Genomic DNA, 19444 nt, shown 5'->3' with positions numbered 1-19444 from the left:
TCAGATTAATTAATTAATTAGTTAGTTAGTTAATTAATTAATTAACAGAAAAACAGCAGGCTCTGGACCTCGTAGGTTAAGAGTTGAATACCTCTGGCCTGAAGTCTATTAAATCGGGGGGCTAAGGTCAGTTTGTTATATCTGGAGTATTTCTCCTGTCTTATCCGGTGTCCTGTGTGAATTTAAGTATGCTCTCTCTAATTCTTTCTTTCTTTCTCTCTCTCTCTCGGAGGACCTGAGCCCTAGGACCATGCCTCAGGACTATCTGTCCTGATGACTCCTTGCTGTCCCCAGTCCACCTGGCCGTGCTGCTGCTACAGTTTCAACTGTTCTGCCTGCGGCTATGGAACCCTGACCTGTTTACCGGACGTGCTGCCTGTCCCAGACCTGCTGTTTTCAACTCTCTAGAGGCAGCAGGAGCGGTAGAGATACTCTGAATGATCAGCTATGAAAAGCCAACTGACATTTACTCCTGAGGTGCTGACCTGTTGCACCCTCGACAACCACTGTGAATATTATTATTTGACCCTGCTGGTCATCTATGAACATTTGAACATCTTGGCCATGTTCTGTTATAATCTCCACCCGGGACAGCCAGAAGAGGACTGGCCACCCCTCATAGCCTGTTTCTTCCTAGGTTTTGTCCTTTCTAGGGAGTTTTTCCTAGCCACCTTGCTTCTACACCTGTATTGCTTGCTGTTTGGGGTTTTAGGCTGGGTTTCTGTACAGCACTTTGAGATATCAGCTGATGGAAGAAGGGCTTAATAAATATTTTGATTTGATTTGATTTGAAATGGCAAATGGGCCTACTGAATGATGCAATTCAGGGGTAGGCAACTCTGTTCCTGGAGTGCCGCAGGTACTGCAGGATTTTATCCCAACTAGGCACCACACCTGACCAACTGAGCTAATTGATCAGTTCAGTGACTGCCTGAATTCAACACGCCTGGTCTTCCAAGTCAGTTACATCAGAATGTATGAAGTGCCTGCGGCCCTCCAGGACCAGGGTTGCCTACCCCTGATGTAGTTGCCTACATAGCAACACAAATAATAAGAAAAGAAAGCAATGCATTGGAGATGTGTATTACAGATCATTCTTCTTTTTCATTTTTAGATAGTCATAAGATTCATACGGAGCATAATCTTTTCTGCACAAAATAAATATGTACATTTACTTTCTCAAAATACAGTGTTTGTATCCCAAATGGCACCACATTCCTGATTTAGTGCACTGCTTTTTACCAGTGTCCTATGGGTCCTGGTCAAAAGTTGTGCACTATATACGGAATAGGGTTCCATTTGGAATGTCCATCCTATTTATTTTTCCCAAGGGCAGCTGTAAAGGGTGTAATGCTGCCACCAGGAGGCGCCTAAAATTCTGTTACTCCAAGTTCTCCTCAAACTTTGGTTACTGCTCTGTGTCATCTTTGAGCTTCCAGCACTTTCAATTGTATTATTAAACGAATACATGATTATTTGGTATACTACATGCAATCGCTTTTATGAAAAAATACTTTTCTTACTAGCACTGACTGCTGATAAGTACTTTGAGGATAAATGTACTTGATACCATTGTGAAATGTTGTTGTCCCACCTAGCTATCTTAAGATGAACGCACTAATAAGCGCATCTGCTAAATTACTCAAATGTAAAAGTGTAAAATGTTTGATTTCTATAGACTTCCAACCAATTACCATTATGGTGACTGAATATTGCCTTAGAACAACAGGCTTATGCAGCATATGAGGTAATGGACTGATTAGCACATGGGATCCATGGTTCTCTATATAAAAGTAATTTAAATAAAACAGTGAATTGCCAGTAAATTGCCTAACCCATTGTTCTGCCACTAATACAGTGGCCTGACTAGAAACTCATCGCACAGCTCGAGCACTCCTCTGAGTTCGAACCCAGAGGTTTTTTTTGTAATAGAAAATAAATCACTAAGTCTATTACAGAAGGAACATTTTCGCGGCATTTGCTGGTGGTTTTATCTCATGACAAAGTGACAAAAAACAGGGATACATTTTTTTATGTGATTAAACTTAGGAACGGTCTTTTCTGAAATGCGTCTTTTTTTGTTGTTGACAAAAGCGAGGAGTGGAAACTTCAAAGTAACCATTTACATACAACTACGGGAACATTTTCTTTCCCTCTAAATCCTTCTTAATGCTTCCTCCATTTCTGGTCCATGGGTGTTCAATTGGATTGGAAGAATTGTGTCACTGTTCGCCTCCTTTCCAACGCTAGCATTCCGTCACCTCATCTAAGGACAGGGAGATAGATAGGTATATTTGGGACCCGATTCAGGAAACTAGGCATATGTGGCAAGTCACGACTTCACGTAAAAAATATTTTTTTTTTATCAAAATGAGTTATTTGGCAGAAATGCCTTCTAGAACATGTGAACTTCCATGTGCCTTAATAACAAACTTGTATGCCATCTGTAAATACGAATAAAATTGTTAAATTACGAGCCGAATCCAGGTGGTGAGTCACATTTATGACATCCTCTCTGATACCACGTCCTCGGTAATGGATGATTTACCCTGAAGTCCTAATAGAGTACCAGCCAGACATATTGCACGTTTACTATTTATATCCACGCTGAATGGGCTGGCAGTTACCTTTTGATGACTTCCATAAATATGTATAGCCTCCGAATCACAGAGCTACAGCTTTTCTCTATTGGGATGATTGAATAAGGGGGAAAAGCACAGGGCAGGTACAATGGTGGGGGTGAAAGAAAGGCTACAAGGTTGTTTTATGAAACTCCACATGAGAAGATTTATTAAACTTTTGTCATGTCTTACATGGTACAGAGCAACACTGAAAACAATAAAAATATGCATGTGTACCGATTCTGCTGCCAAAACTAATATTTACACATTAAATAAAAATGCATGAGCGTGAACAGAACACATTGTTACTTTTCTATTGAGTTGGTTTCTCAACAGAAACTTGCAAGTTAGGGTTCATGTCAAAACATCAAAATAGATTGGAAATGTCATGTTATTGTATATTGGGTGGGAATGTACCTGCAGTTGTGTCAGTATTCTGTATCACAGATTACATTGTTGTGTTGACTTTCCGATACTGTATATACAGACTCTGGTAAAGAGGTTAATGTAAATATAGTTTGTTGACTTCCTTCTAAGGCCAGCAAAGTAATGAATGTGCTGCCATAACTCTCTCCATCTATTAAGTGGGGCAGAAGGTACACTAGTTGTTTAGAGCATTGGGCCAGTAACGAAAGGTCGCTGGTTCGAATCCCTGAGCCGTGCTGGTGAAAAATCCGAGCAAGGCACTTAACCCTAATTGCGCCTGTAAGTTGCTTTGGATAAGAGTGTATGTAAAATTTAATGGTTACTACCCTCCTCTAGTCCGGCTGTTCTGAAGGGGCTGAAAATAACCCAGTCAAAGCAAGATAAGAGAAAGTTAAAGATTTAGGGTGGAAAGGAAGTGGGATAGGGAGAGAAACAGGTATCAAGCTCTTGGATGAGAAGGGGCATGGTGACAATGCAAGCATACATGAAAAAAAAGAGGACACACATTCAGTTCTTATTCCTGTTTAGTAACAGGATTATATTTAGAGGCAAAGTGGAATTTCAGGACAAATGGGAGAAAAGCAACGGAGCGTACAGACAAAAATGTCTTGAGTTATTTTATTATATCCATTATGTCATGGTGTGAAAACTTAATATAAAGTTAAGCAAAGGTTTTTGTTAAAATGTACTATGTTGAAAACACAAAACAATACATAAATTATTTTGTTAATATTGCTTAACAATTTAAACAGTGCCTCAGTATAACTTCATCATAAATGGTGGAAAACAGTAAACTGTTAAAGTATTTAAAAAAATCTAAAATACATTAAAAAAAATCTACAAAAATATATTTTTATATTGTATGATAGTTGCCATGGTAAATGTATACTACAATACAAACTGTCTTGAGAAACGTACTCAGCAAAAATACTGCTGGTGGAGGTTGATTCACATTTGATTGATTGGTTTGCTATTTTCAACTATGCATCACCATGAACCATTACAGACAAGGCAGTGCAAGTAGCAAGTCAATTATGGTGCAGTAAAAGAAATACAATTCAACATGTCAATGTTAGTTCAATTATAGTCAATTCATGTGCCCCTTTGAATAAAATCACTGAATCAAATTGTTGACCATTTAATATTGTTATTAGGCTTTATTCTAATACGGTTTTTGGAAGTTGTTCTCATCATGCCTGCTCTTCTGCCTGTTTTTCTGCTTATCCATGGTTTCCCAACTGAAACAAAGAAAATGACATATAACTGTACTTCATTGAAAGCTGGCCGTGCTTAATCCCCAGTTAGAAAAGGACAAAGTCAAAAGGCATGTTACTTATAATGTGATCCAAAGTTAGCCAGTCCTCCAGTCACACAATGACCTCAAACACAACCTGTTACTCGGACACTAGCTGGCACTAACGAAAAGGCCTGTAGCCATTACTGAAATTATGGGGAACATGCAAATGGTTGTTGAGCTGGCAGATGTAATAAGTCTATTGGTCATTATATTCAAAAACACCCCCTCCCTTCCTCCCAGTTATATCTTCAGATAAACAGAGAACACTGTGTGTGTGTGTGTGTGTGTGTGTGTGTGTGTGTGATGACCACTATCATACCTTTAGCACAGATGTCCATGCAGCTTTGTCTGGATATAAAGTTGTTGCTGCTTCCTCCACAACCTGAATAGATGAACTGCTCACACATCCTGGAGGATGAGTTGTTGTAGTAGCGCGGTATAGATGCAGCACATCCTCCTTTATCCAGGGGATCCAGGCAGAGCACAGGAGTAGCTGTCGAGTACATAAAACAACTATAACAACTCTGGGAGAGAGTAGGCTACTCTTCAGCTAACATTAACCAAGACGCTCATCTCTGGTAGTCTGTAACCTAGCCTGGGTGCCAGTCTGTTTGGTAATGTAACCTAGCCTGGGTGCCAGTCTGTTTGGTAATGTAACCTAGCCTGGGTGCCAGCCTGTTTGGTAATGTAACCTAGCCTGGGTGCCAGCCTGTTTCTGATCTGTCGCCAACTCCTTATGGAACTCTCATGCCAAACATGACAAGGAGCTGCCAGGAGTTGGACAACTAAATAGATGGGTAACCAGGCTACATCTCTAGTTTCTTAATAACGTAGGTAGATATAAAATTGAAAGAGGATACTGGATGGAATCATTTCAGAATAATATTGTTATAGAAAAACAGGACAATAGGCAGAGAGTAGGCTACTCTTCAGCTTGCTTTGTCTCATTTTCGACCGAGAGGCTCATCCCCGGCTTCTGAACATAAACAGACGCACAACTGAGTGAAATGTATGGAATAATTTCAGGACAATGCCTGAGAGAATTAAGGCACTCGGATACTGTGTGACTCTTGAGTATAGTATTGATAGAAGAGACTGTTAGAGTGTCAGGATTGGTCCTTTTTTGTTTTTTTTGTTTTGTATCCCCTTTTTCTCCCCAATTTCGTGATATCCAATCACAATCTCGTCTCATCACTGGAACTCTCCAACGGGCTCGGGAGAGGCGAAGGTCGAGTCATGCGTCCTCCGAAACATGACCCGCCCAACCTTGCTTCTTACCACTTAACCTGTAAGCCAGCCGCACCAATGTGTCGGAGGAAACACTGTTCAACTGACGACCGAAGTCAGCCTGCTGGTGCCCGGCCCACCACAAGGATTTGCTAGAGCGCAATGAACCTGGGATCGAACCTGGGATCGAATCCCAGGCTGTAGTGCCTTAGATTGCTGCGCCACTTGGGAGGCTGGTACTGGTCCTTCTATCTAGTTTAAGTATATTATTGATTAGAGGTCGACCGATTCATTGGAATGGCTGATTAATTATGGCCAATTTCAAGTTTTCATAACAATCGGAAATCTGTATTTTTGGACACCGATTTGGCCGATAAAAAAAAAAAAATCTTACACCTTTATTTAACTAGGCAAGTCAGTTAAGAACACATTCCTATTTTTCAATGACAGCCTAGGAATTGTGGGTTAACTGCCTCGTTCAGGGGCAGAACGACAGATTTTCACCTTAACAGCTCGGGGGATTCGATCTTGCAACCTTACAGTTAACTAGTCCAACGCTCTAACCACCTGCCTCACGCGGAGCCTGCCTGATACGCGAATGCAGTAAGCCAATGTAAGTTGCTAGCTAGCATTAAACTTATCTTATAAAAATCAATCAATCAATCAATCACATTCACTAGTTAACTACACATGGTTGATGATATAACTAGTTTATCTAGCGTGTCCTGCGTTGCATATAATCGATGCGGTGCGTATCATTGCTCCAATGTTTACCTAACCATGAACATCAATGCCTTTCTTAAAGTCAATATAGAGAAGTATTTATTTTTTAACTTGCATATTTAGCTAAAATAAATCCAGGTTAGCAGGCAATATTAACCAGGTGAAATTGGGTCACTTCTCTTGGGTTCATTGCACGCAGAGTCAGTGTATATGCAACAGTTTGGGCCGCCTAATTTGCCAGAATTATACGTAATTATGACATAACATTGAAGATTGTGCAATGTAACAGGAACATTTAGACTAATGGATGCCACCCCTTAGATAAAATACGGAACGGTTCCGTATTTCACTGAAAGAATAAACTTTTTGTTTTCAAGATGATAGTTTCCGGATTCGACCATATTAATGACCTAAGGCTCGTATTTCTGTGTGTTATTATGTTATAACTAAGTCTATGATTTGATAGAGCAGTCTGACTGAGCAGCAGCAGGCTCGTAAGCATTCATTCAAACAGCACTTTCGTGCGTTTTGCCAGCAGCTCTTCGTTGTGCGTCAAGCATTGCGCTGTTCATGACTTCAAGCCTATCAACTCCATAGATTAGGCTGGTGTAACCAATGTGAAATGGCTAGCTAGTTAGCGGTGTGCACTCTAATAGCGTTTCAAACTTCACTCGCTTTGAGACTTGGAGTGGTTGTTCCCCTTGCTCTGCATGGGTAACGCTGCTTCGAGGGTCGACCTCTAGTATTGATCCGTGGAGGCTGCTGAGCTGGAATGGAGCAAATGGAATGGCATCAAACACATGTGTTCAATGTATTTGGTACCATTCCACCTATTCCGCTCCAGCCATTACCACGAGCCCGTCCTCCCCAATTAAGGTGCAACCAACTTCCTGTGGTATTGATAGAGGTGACCGTTAGAGCGTCAGGGTTGGTCCTTTTGTACTGGTCCTTATATCCAGTTTCATTTTCATTTCATATTGCATGTCATCATGGCCAGACTTTTGATGAGGATGTGGCTGGTTGCAATCAAATTGCCAAATTTCATGAAAAAGCTTCCTCTAATCTTGTTTCTACATTATTCCAAAGTAATACAGCGTTAATAACACAATAGAGTGAACACCTTTATTTAACTAGGCAAGTCAGTTACAAACAATTCTTATTTGCAATGATGACCTACTCTGGCCAAACCCCGACGATGCTGGGCCAATTGTGCACCGCCCTATAAGCCCATGCTCAACACTGAATGTGGAAATGTTTTCCCTATTGTGGTCTGCAGTACTCCATGCAAGACAACAGGTCCTGAAAGCGGTTTGCGTTGCCCTGGCAGCCTCCATAGTCGAACTGCTCACACTGCATGGTGGTCATGTTGAAGAAGTAGCTCGGGACAAGGGCCTCACAGGGACCCACCTCTTTCTGGAGCCTGCAGATCTGGGGGATCTCTGGTGGGGTGGAGAAGGTGAAAAGAAACACATTCTTATAGGAACTATTGAAAAATGAAATGGGTCACATTGTATCGTCTTTTATCCTGAATTGGTTTGGATTTCCATTTCAAAACCACAAAACTTTTCCAAAGTGCTGTCGGCTATATGTTCATACAATTCATGACTTAGAATTGTTTTGATGACATAAAATAAATGGCCTATAGTCTAAATAAAAAAATAAAACTGAACTTGATGAATATTTAAATGCAAGGAAAAACTACTGAGAATACCACACAAAAACAGACTTGTATAAACAAATAAAAACGTACTTGGTATTCCAAAACATGCTATCTGACACGCCAGAAAACTCTTGAAGTTGTTTGCATTCCCTTGGCACCCTCCATAGATAAACTCTTCGCATTGTTCAGTGAAAGTATTGTAGTAGTAACGTTGGAGATATACTTTGCAAGGTCCCTCATCTACTTGAAGTAGACACACCTCTGAAATGAGCAGAAACACACAACATCAACACTAATGCTGGCTGCAAAATTAGGTCAAGGAATCTCTGAAGTACAGATTCATGTCGACAACAACTTTATCACTACTGAAAAGTCATGAGCCAACGCCCATCGATTGATTATGATTGCAAAGTATTTTGGCGTCGAGAAAAACGAATAAAATATTAATGTGGCTATTACCAGTTACGGTATTAAAAATACATACAATCATTTTTCTTTACCTTGTTTCGGTGAAAATGCAACAACGTAACAAAAGGAGCATGAAAGGATCAGAAAAATCAATGAACTGTGCTCCATGTTTGTAGATTTTTCCCAAGTTCAATTCTCCTTAATTAACTCTTCTAACTTTTCGCACCATCAGTACAGCCATTTATACTCTTGTAAACGCTTTCCCAAACGGCTCGAGGGGCGGGCTATAATGGCTAATTTCCATACAAACCCGAAGTAGGAACGACCTGATTAATGTTTTGATCTGCATCATAGACAACGTCACGTTCATACACTGTTGAACTAATAACGCAATATGTCAAACGTCCTTCATCGCGCGCAATAGATACGGTCCAAACATTGATGTGGAAAGAGACTACAATAAATGTAGGCTAGTCTGGGAATGAAACTATTATGGGAGTATCCTGAGAATAAGGATTTGTTAACAGATTTATGACCATATGTGTCATAACATATGACAATGTTAATTATTGTTTTTCTTCTAGTTTATTTAACTTGTGAAATCAGTTAAGAACTAATCATCATTTACAATGACGGCTTACCCCGGTCAAACCGCTGGGCTGGGCCAATTGTGCGCTGCCCTATGGCACAGCCCAATCACAGCCAGATATGATTCAGCCTGGATTCGAACCAGGGACTATAATGACGCCTCTTGCACTGAGATGCAGTGCCTTAGACCGCTGCACCACTCACTTTGCAAAGTGGTTTCTAGTAATTAATTATAACAAATGATTAGATCTAGAATTTGAGAGTTTATTTATTAATGTGGGCTACAGGCTATTAACGTTCTATTCGGTTCATGTTTAAGGCCTAAATCTAATTCAGATGAATGAAATTCAAATCAAATCAAATTTTATTTGTCACATACACATGGTTAGCAGATGTTAATGCGAGTGTAGCGAAATGCTTGTGCTTCTAGTTCCGACAATGCAGTAATAACCAACAAATAATCTAGCTAACAATTCCAAAACTACTACCTTATAGAGACAAGTGTAAGGGGATAAAGAATATGTACATAAAGATATATGAATGAGTGATGGTACAGAGCGGCATAGGCAAGATACAGTAGATGGTATCGAGTACAGTATATACATATGAGATGAGTATGTAAACAAAGTGGCATAGTTAAAGTGGCTAGTGATACATGTATTACATAAAGATGCAGTAGATGATATAGAGAACAGTATATACATATGAAATGAATAATGTAGGGTATGTAAACATTATATTAGGTAGCATTGTTTAAAGTGGCTAGTGATATATTTTACATAATTTCCCATCAATTCCCATTATTAAAGTGTCTGGAGTTAAGTTAGTGTGTTGGCAGCAGCCACTCAATGTTAGTGGTGGCTGTTTAACAGTCTGATGGCCTTGAGATAGAAGCTGTTTTTCAGTCTCTCGGTCCCAGCTTTGATGCACCTGTACTGACCTCGCCTTCTGGATGATAGCGGGGTGAACAGGCAGTGGCTCGGGTGGTTGTTGTCCTTGATGATCTTTATGGCCTTCCTGTGACATCGGGTGGTGTAGGTGTCCTGGAGGGCAGGTAGTTTGCCCCCGGTGATGTGTTGTGCAGACCTCACTACCCTCTGGAGAGCCTTACGGTTGTGGGCGGAGCAGTTGATACAGCCCGCCAGGAGGCTCTCGATTGTGCATCTTTAGAAGTTTGTGAGTGCTTTTGGTGACAAGCCAAATTTCTTCAGTCTCCTGAGGTTGAAGAGGCGCTGCTGCGCCTTCTTCACGATGCTGTCTGTGTGGGTGGACCAATTCAGTTTGTCTGTGATGTGTACGCCGAGGAACTTAAAACTTACTACCCTCTCCACTACTGTTCCATCGATGTGGATAGGGGGGTGTTCCCTCTGTTGTTTCCTGAAGTCCACAATCATCTCCTTAGTTTTGTTGACGTTGAGTGTGAGGTTATTTTCCTGACACCACACTCCGAGGGCCCTCACCTCCTCCCTGTAGGCCGTCTCGTCGTTGTTGGTAATCAAGCCTACCACTGTTGTGTTGTCCGCAAACTTGATGATTGAGTTGGAGGCGTGCATGGCCACGCAGTCGTGGGTGAACAGGGAGTACAGGAGAGGGCTCAGAATGCACCCTTGTGGGGCCCCAGTGTTGAGGATCAGCGGTGTGGAGATGTTGTTGCCTACCCTCACCACCTGGGGGCGGCCCGTCAGGAAGTCCAGAACCCAGTTGCACAGGGCGGGGTCGAGACCCAGGGTCTCGGGCTTGATGACGAGCTTGGAGGGTACTATGGTGTTAAATGCCGAGCTGTAGTCGATGAACAGCATTCTTACATAGGTATTCCTCTTGTCCAGATGGGTTAGGGCAGTGTGCAGTGTGGTTGAGATTGCATCGTCTGTGGACCTATTTGGGCGGTAAGCAAATTGGAGTGGGTCTAGGGTGTCAGGTAGGGTGGAGGTGATATGGTCCTTGACTAGTCTCTCAAAGCACTTCATGATGACGGAAGTGAGGGCTACGGGGCGGTAGTCGTTTAGCTCAGTTACCTTAGCTTTCTTGGGAACAGGAACAATGGTGGCCCTCTTGAAGCATGTGGGAACAACAGACTGGGATAGGGATTGATTGAATATGTCCGTAAACATACCAGCCAGCTGGTCTGCGCATGCTCTGAGGGCGCGGCTGGGGATGCCGTCTGGGCCTGCAGCCTTGCGAGGGTTAACACGTTTAAATGTTTTCCTCACGTCAGCTGCAGTGAAGGAGGGTCCGCATATTTTGGTTGCGGGCGTGTCAGTGGCACTGTATTGTCCTCAAAGCGGGCAAAAAAGTGATTTAGTCTGCCTGGGAGCAAGACATCCTGGTCCGTGACGGGGCTGGTTTTCTTTTTGTAATCCGTGATTGACTGTAGACCCTGCCACATACCTCTTGTGTCTGAGCTGTTGAATTGAGATTCTACTTTGTCTCTATACTGACCCTTAGCTTGTTTGATTGCCTTGCGGCGGGAATAGCTACACTGTTTGTATTCGGTCATGTTTCCGGTCACCTTGCCCTGATTAAAAGGGCAAGGTGTGTGTGTAAATAGTCCACACACTCACTACAAAATATTGCCTTGTCTCTAAGGAAGTGATACAGTATACAGTATAAAACATTAACACATTGAGCTTATGTCATTCTTTATTGTGTCATAGTCCCCATCACATCTGGATGTTTGCCAATAAAAAAAAACAATCACAACTCTGGGCATCCATGCAGGATCTGCCTTGGTGAACTTTATTAGCTTTTCTCTTTACATCAGTAGAAATGTAAACCGGTGGGAACTCTAAAAGGTATGAAGATACATGTTTCAAAAAGGACCAACTCAGTGGCCTTGTAGTTAGTGTCCACCCTGAGATTGGAAGACTGTACAAATATGGCCCAATTCCTCTCAAGCTGCCTCAACGCTATGAGCCGTTCCGGCTTGCACATGCCAAGGCTTGTGCAAGGCTACTTAGCTTTCAACAAGGAGAGTGGAGTGAGAAAATGTCATATGAGCTGCTTTATAATGTGTCCTCTCCCCCTCATTGAGATTTTGTCCTTTGATAGACCCCTACTAAATGTCCATGAATTATAATCCACCAGTGGAGGCTGCTGAGGGGAGGACGGCTCATAATAATGGCTGGAATGGAGTAAATGGAATGGTATCAAACACGTCAAAGATGTGGTTTCCATGTGGTTGATAACACTCCATTGACTCCATTTCAGCCATTATTATGAGCTGGCCTCCCCTCAGCAGCCTCCAATGTAATCCACATAATAATTCAAATACATTGTTGCTGCAGTATTCTTTTCTTGCTGTAGCAAACTGTCTTAAATTAAGATCCTACATCTGTACCTGACCTGTATTTGATAGAATATTGAATAAGAGTCTTGGTCAAAGAAGAAAGGCCTATTTCCTAATACATATCAATTACATAAGTAGAGAACTATATCCCATAATGACAAAGCAAAAACAGTATTTTTTAAACATTTTTGCAAATGTATTAAAAATGAAGAAAAATTAGCTTATTTACATAAGTATTCAGACCCTTTGCTATGAGACTCGAAATTGAGCTCAGATGCATCCTATTTCCATTGGTTATCCTTGAGATTTTTCTAGAACTTGATTGGAGTCCACCTGTGGTAAATTACATTGATTGGACATGATTTGGAAAGGCCCACCCCTGTCCATATAAGGTCCCACAGTTGATAGTGCACGTCAGAGCAAAGACCAAACCATAAGGTCGAAGGAATTGTCCGTAGAGCTCCGAGACAGGGTTGTGTCAAGGCACCATTGAAGGTCCACAAGATCACAGTGGCCTCCATCATTCTTAAATGGAAGAAGTTTGGAACCACCAAGACTCTTACTAGAGCTGGCCGCCCAGGCCAAACTGAGCAACCGGGGGAGAAGGGCCTTGGTCAGGGAGGTGACCAAGAACCCGGTGGTCACTTTGACAGAGCTCCAGTGTGCCTCTGTGGAAATGGGAGAACCTTTCAGAAGGACAACCATCTCTGCAGCATTCCACCAATCAGGCCTTTATGGTAGAGTGGCCAGACAGAAGCCACTCTACAGCAAAAGGCACATGACAGCCTGCTTGGAGTTTGCCAAAAGGCACCTAAAGGACTCTCCGACCATGAGAAACAAGATTCTCTGGTCTGATGAAACCAAGATTGATCACCTTGCCTGAATTCCAAGCAGCAAATCTGGAGGACATGGCACCATCCCTATGGTGAAGCATGGCGGTGGCGTCATCATGCTGTGATGATGTTTTTCAGCGGCAGGGACTTGGAGACTAGTCAGGATCGAGGGATAGATGAACGTAGCAAAATACAGAGATCATTGATGAAAACCTTCTCCAGAGCGCGTAGGACCTCAGACTGGGGCGAAGGTTCACCTTATAACACCACAACGACCCTAAGCACACAGCCAAGACAACGCAGGAGTGGCTTCGGGACAAGTCTTTGAATGTCCTTGAGTGGCCCAGCCAGAGCCCGGACTTGAACCCGATCGAATGTCTCTAGAGAGTTGAGGTCGACCTTATTAATTGGCATGGCCGATTAATTAGGGTCGATTTCAAGTTTCAGAACAATCTGTAATCGTCATTTTTGGACGCCGATTATGGCCGATTACATTGCACTAATGTATATAGACTCTTTTTAAAAAGTATTATTATTTATTTTTTTATACTGTGTTATTGACTTGTTTATTGTTTACTCCATGTGTAACTCTGTGTTGCTGTCTGTTCACACAGCTATGCTTTATCTTGGCCAGGTCGCAGTTGTAAATGAGAACTTGTTCTCAACTAGCCTACCTGGTTAAATAAAGGTGAAATAAAATAAATAAAAAACTCCACGAGGAGACTGCATGGCAGGCTGACCACCTGTTACACGAGTGCAGCAAGGAACCAAGGTAAGTTGCTAGCTAGCATTAAACCTATCTTATAATAAACAATGCATCTTAATATAATCACTAGTTAACTACACATGGTTTATGATATTACTAGTTTAACTAGCTTGTCCTCCGTTGCATATAATCATTGTGGTGCCTGTTAATTTATCATCGAATCACAGCCTACTTTGCCAAACGGGTGATGATTTAACAAAGCACATCCGCGAAAAAAGCACTGTCGTTGCACCAACGTACCTAACCATAAACATCAATGCCTTTCTTATTAAAATCAATACACAAGTATATTTTTTAAACCTGCATATTTAGTTAAAAGAAATTCATGTTAGCAGGCAGTATTAACTAGGGAAATTGTGTCACTTCTCTTTTGTGCAAGCAGAGTCGGGGTATATGCAGCAGTTTGGGACACCTGTCTCGTTACGAACTGTTCCGGATTTGACCATATTAATGACCCAAGACTTGTATTTCTGTGTGTTATTATATTATAATTAAGTCTATGATTTGATATTTGATAGAGCAGTCTGACTAAGCGGTGGTAGGCAGCAGCAGGCTCGTAAGCTTTCATTCAAACAGTACTTTCCTGCGTTTGCCAGCAGCTCTTCGCAATGCTTGGCGCTGTTTATGACTTCAAGCCTATCAACTCCCGAGATTAGGTTGGCAATACTATAGTGCCTATAAGAACATCCAATAGTCAAAGGTAAATGAAATACAAATGGTAAAGAGAGAAATAGTCCAATAATTCCTATAATGACTACAACCTAAAACTTCTTACCTGGGAATATTGAAGACACGTTAAAAGGAACCACCAGCTTTCATATGTTCTCATGTTCTGAGCAAGGAACTTAAACGTTAGCTTTTTTACATGGCACATATTGCACTTTCACTTTCTTCTCCAACACTTTGTTTTTGCATTATTTAAACCAAATTGAACATGTTTCATTATTTTTCGGAGACTAAATTGATTTTATTTATGTATTATATTAAGTTAAAATAAAAGTGTTCATTCAGTATTGTTGTAATTGTCATTATTACAAATATATACAGTGCCTTGCGAAAGTATTCGGCCCCCTTGAACTTTGCGACCTTTTGCCACATTTCAGGCTTCAAACATAAAGATATAAAACTGTATTTTTTTGTGAAGAATCAACAACAAGTGGGACACAATCATGAAGTGGAACGACATTTATTGGATATTTCAAACTTTTTTAACAAAAATTGGGCGTGCAAAATTATTCAGCCCCTTTACGTTCAGTGCAGCAAACTCTCTCCAGAAGTTCAGTGAGGATCTCTGAATGATCCAATGTTGACCTAAATGACTAATGATGATAAATACAATCCACCTGTGTGTAATCAAGTCTCCGTATGAATGCACCTGCACTGTGATAGTCTCAGAGGTCCGTTAAAAGCGCAGAGAGCATCATGAAGAACAAGGAACACACCAGGCAGGTCCGAGATACTGTTGTGAAGAAGTTTAAAGCCGAATTTGGATACAAAAAGATTTCCCAAGCTTTAAACATCCCAAGGAGCACTGTGCAAGCGATAATATTGAAATGGAAGGAGTATCAGACCACTGCAAATCTACCAAGACCTGGCCGTCCCTCTAAACTTTCAGCTCATACAAGGAGAAGACTGATCAGAGATGCAGCCAAGAGGCCCATGATCACTCTGGATGAACTGCAGAGATCTACAGCTGAGGTGGGAGACTCTGTCCATAGGACAACAATCAGTCGTATATTGCACAAATCTGGCCTTTATGGAAGAGTGGCAAGAAGAAAGCCATTTCTTAAAGATATCCATAAAAAGTGTTGTTTAAAGTTTGCCACAAGCCACCTGGGAGACACACCAAACATGTGGAAGAAGGTGCTCTGGTCAGATGAAACCAAAATTGAACTTTTTGGCAACAATGCAAAACGTTATGTTTGGCGTAAAAGCAACACAGCTCATCACCCTGAACACACCATCCCCACTGTCAAACATGGTGGTGGCAGCATCATGGTTTGGGCCTGCTTTTCTTCAGCAGGGACAAGGAAGATGGTTAAAATTGATGGGAAGATGGATGGAGCCAAATACAGGACCATTCTGGAAGAAAACCTGTCTGCAAAAGACCTGAGAGTCTGCAAAAGACCTGAGACTGGGACGGAGATGTGTCTTCCAACAAGACAATGATCCAAAACATAAAGTAAAATCTACAATGGAATGGTTCAAAAATAAACATATCCAGGTGTTAGAATGGCCAAGTCAAAGTCCAGACCTGAATCCAATCGAGAATCTGTGGAAAGAACTGAAAACTGCTGTTCACAAATGCTCTCCATCCAACCTCACTGAGCTCGAGCTGTTTTGCAAGGAGGAATGGGAAAAAATGTCAGTCTCTCGATGTGCAAAACTGATAGAGACATACCCCAAGCAACTTACAGCTGTAATCACAGCAAAAGGTGGCGCTACAAAGTATTAACTTAAGGGGGCTGAATAATTTTGCACGCCCAATTTTTCAGTTTTTGATTTGTTAAAAAAGTTTGAAATATCCAATAAATGTCGTTCCACTTCATGATTGTGTCCCACTTGTTGTTGATTCTTCACAAAAAAATACAGTTATATATCTTTCTGTTTGAAGCCTGAAATGTGGCAAAAGGTCGCAAAGTTCAAGGGGGCAGAATACTTTCGCAAGGCACTGTATATAAAAATTGGCCGATTAATCGGTATGGACCGAAAATAGCTGTGCAGCAACTCTCCCCATCTAACCTTACAGAGATGGAAAGGATCTGCAGAGAAGAATGGGAGAAACTCCCCAAGTACCGGTGTGGCAAGCTTGTAGTGTCAAACCCAAGAAGACTCGAGGCTGTAATCGGCAAAATTTCTCATCCTAATATTTATATATTTCTTAATTCCATTCTTTCACTTTTAGATTTGTTTGTATTGTTGTGAATTGTTAGATACTACTGCACTGTTGGAGCTAGGAACACAAGCACTTTGCTACATCCGCAATAACATCTGCTATATGTGAATGCGACTAATTCAATTCGAGTTGATGTAATAACATAAAAAAAGATAATGCACATAAAATCTTCATAATTCATAAAGGTCATGTTAACTGACTGATATTAACACATAGAACAAAACATATATGATCTCATAAGCCTGTGTTAACCTCCAAAACCCATTTTCCCCACCATTAAATTTTAAAACATTTAGGACTACAAGCTGGCAAGCTCCATAATCCCACACTTTTTTCTGTCTGCATTTTCCCTCTGCACTGACATGTAACCTTGCTACATCTAAAAGCCATAGAAAATGTAGGCTAATAGATCCATAGGCTACACATCTCTCTACACATGATGGTTCCATGTGGCTCAGTTGGTATCACTTACAATGCCAGGGTTGTGGGTTCGATTCCCATGGGGGCTCAGTATCAACATGTATGAACTCACTACTGTAAATTGCTCTGGATAATAGTATCTGATAAAATGTCTAAAATGGATCCATCTGTTGTAGTATCTTTCCTTAGTCTATGCTTTTTTATCTGCATTGAGAACTCATGTAACCTTGCTTCATCCCAAAGGCATAGAACATGTAGACTAATAGTTACTTAGATTACTAGCCTTCGCATCTCATGGAGGCAGCTGCTGCCATATCTCTCTATGATTTCAGTTGAAGCTCATCCATCCCATGTACTTTACTTCCTGGAGAACTGCTGTCATTGTCATATTCGTAAAGATTATGTATGATTCAACATGACAGGTTGAGGGTAGATACAGATTAGCCTTCTTGTCATGCTAACCTGAACTGCCGTGTCATTCCCCTTGACCCATATCTGCATTGGAACAGTGAAGAGAATCACAGGCAAAATATTGTTGGTATCCACATACTGTTCATATTCTTCCACTCTCGTCGCAATTCTTAGACATCATAACAACACAACAGCCATGTGGTTTAAACAAGAGACTCATAACAGACACCTGGGGAGTGGCCCTATGGCCTCTACTATGATGCTGCAGTGTTGGATTAAAGGGCATAGTTTTAATCAGATTAAGAGATTAGGATGTTTATGCAGCTTACTTTATAACCCGGATTGAGGGAGAGGAGAGAGATTTCTCTGGGAGTATTCAGGGGTGGAAGACAGTTACCAGTAAAACGCAGTAAGTATTTTTTTCTTGTATTTTTTCCAATTAATATAAATATTTGATAAATTGGCGTTATTACATTAATTAATCTAGCAAGCATAGGGAATGGATCATCTGAGTGTAGTATTGGGGGCAATATTTATAAAATAAAATAATATCCACAACCCTAATCAACAAAATAACAAAAGATACGCAACCTAATGCATACAATGATGATTGTCATGGTTCTACGAGACACATTCTAAAATAGTTTTTGTGAGTGTGGCTCTTCTTTAAGAATATGTTTACCTTCCCTTTGGCAACAATGTATTTTTATTCTTTGACAGACAATGCCGGTGATAAATATGGACGAGTTGACAGACGTGGATAAGGCTAAAATGGAAAGAGACCAAAAGAAGATTGAAGTCAAGCTTGAGAGATGGATGGTAGATTTGACACCTTACTTTGATTGATAATTTTTCCAATTGTAAAAGTAATATCTATGTAATAATAATAAGTGGGATAGTAATACATTTGCACTGTATTTTAAACATGGATAAAAGCCATGAAATGTTCCAAAGTAGAATGGATTGGTCATCAAAAGAGACTGTAATGACAGGTAACCTAGCGGTCAGGAGACAGTAACTGAAAAGTCGCTGTTCATGTAGTTGGCTCGGGGATTCAAACCAATCTGTCCATGTGCCCTTGAGCAAAGCATATAACCATAATTGCTCCAGTAAGTCGCTCTGGATAAGAGCGTCTTCCAAATGACTAAAATGTAAATGCATTCTTGATATTACAGTTGTGTGTTACATGTTAACCCTTCTTTTGTATGACAGACGTCTAAGTGCTGTACTGAGTTTATGGAGGCGGTTCAGGCCGGTGTAGAAGAGGACACTCTGGTCAAAGGCATCGCAGAAGACAAGAACCCATTCAAGGAGTTGAAAGGTGGATGTGTCGTCTGCTGAAGAGGACAGGAGTCAGAACAGACAGTGGAGCTTTTCTTTCACTGATTAGACCCTCTCTAGTGCCCAAGGACATGCCCCCTTCCTAGGAAACATAGCTGGATCACCAATAGCTAACCGAGAGGAGATGGTAAAAAAACAAACAGATGTAAATAAATCTAAATCTCATGAAACCATGTAAATTAATCCTTCTAGATTGTGATCCCTCCTTGGAGTGATGCAGGAAATAAGGGTTGTTTTTGGAATGATTGTCAGAGGTTTGTTGGATGGTTTATATTGTCAGTAAAGAGCTTGTCTCCCATGAGACTGTCTATAGTCTGAGTGTGCACCATCTGTTTCATTATTGGACAAAACCACAGTAATTAAATGAGCTTGTTTACAACTACAAGTCACCCGAATGTTGTGTGAAAGACAGAGTACTTTTACAGGCTTATAGACACATGCTTATAGACACAAGATGGTATTGACAAATCTGCCATCAATGGGGAAAAAAGTAGTTATGAAAGTAAGGAACATGTATGTTATGGGTAGCTCACCTGAACAT

The 19444-nt window shown here is 41.0% G+C and overlaps 2 protein-coding genes across 2 annotated transcripts; one reads left to right on the top strand and one right to left on the bottom strand.

Moving 5' to 3' along the window:
• Positions 1–3638: 3638 nt before the first annotated feature.
• On the bottom strand, positions 3639–8856 carry LOC110496635 (carboxypeptidase inhibitor SmCI). The gene is made up of 5 exons (XM_090206670.1): positions 8455–8856; positions 8045–8215; positions 7558–7733; positions 4664–4883; positions 3639–4285 (listed from the first exon to the last, which is right to left on the bottom strand). The coding sequence occupies exons 1-5, from the start codon at positions 8528–8530 to the stop codon at positions 4170–4172; spliced, it is 759 nt and encodes a 252-aa protein (XP_090062796.1). The 5' UTR covers positions 8531–8856; the 3' UTR covers positions 3639–4169.
• A 9043-nt stretch (positions 8857–17899) lies between these two features.
• LOC149975627 (guanine nucleotide-binding protein G(T) subunit gamma-T1-like) lies at positions 17900–19282 on the top strand. Its single transcript, XM_021572653.3, has 3 exons — positions 17900–17971; positions 18283–18381; positions 18775–19282. Exons 2-3 carry the CDS (start codon positions 18286–18288, stop codon positions 18901–18903), a joined length of 225 nt encoding a protein of 74 aa, XP_021428328.1. The 5' UTR covers positions 17900–17971; positions 18283–18285; the 3' UTR covers positions 18904–19282.
• The last annotated feature ends 162 nt before the right edge of the window (positions 19283–19444 follow it).

The sequence above is a fragment of the Oncorhynchus mykiss genome, chromosome 18, assembly GCF_057628025.1.
Source record: "Oncorhynchus mykiss isolate SJ-2025 chromosome 18, ASM5762802v1, whole genome shotgun sequence".
NCBI classification, from domain to species: Eukaryota; Metazoa; Chordata; class Actinopteri; order Salmoniformes; family Salmonidae; genus Oncorhynchus; species Oncorhynchus mykiss.
Note: the sequence above shows the minus strand (reverse complement) of the source record. Positions and strands in the feature narration are given on the sequence as shown.

What these genes read in the sequence shown, in the direction of transcription:
- LOC110496635 (XM_090206670.1), bottom strand. Translation starts at nt 8,530, where the DNA reads ATGGAGCACAGTTCATTGATTTTTCTGATCCTTTCATGCTCCTTTTGT. An exon ending in AGCATGTTTTGGAATACCAA is followed by an intron (nt 7,734 to 8,044) that starts GTACGTTTTTAT and finishes CCACCCCACCAG; the next exon opens with AGATCCCCCAGATCTGCAGG. An exon ending in TGGAGTACTGCAGACCACAA is followed by an intron (nt 4,884 to 7,557) that starts TAGGGAAAACAT and finishes GCTGAAGAGTAG; the next exon opens with CCTACTCTCTCCCAGAGTTG.
- LOC149975627 (XM_021572653.3), top strand. Translation starts at nt 18,286, where the DNA reads ATGCCGGTGATAAATATGGACGAGTTGACAGACGTGGATAAGGCTAAA. An exon ending in TCAAGCTTGAGAGATGGATG is followed by an intron (nt 18,382 to 18,774) that starts GTAGATTTGACA and finishes TTTGTATGACAG; the next exon opens with ACGTCTAAGTGCTGTACTGA.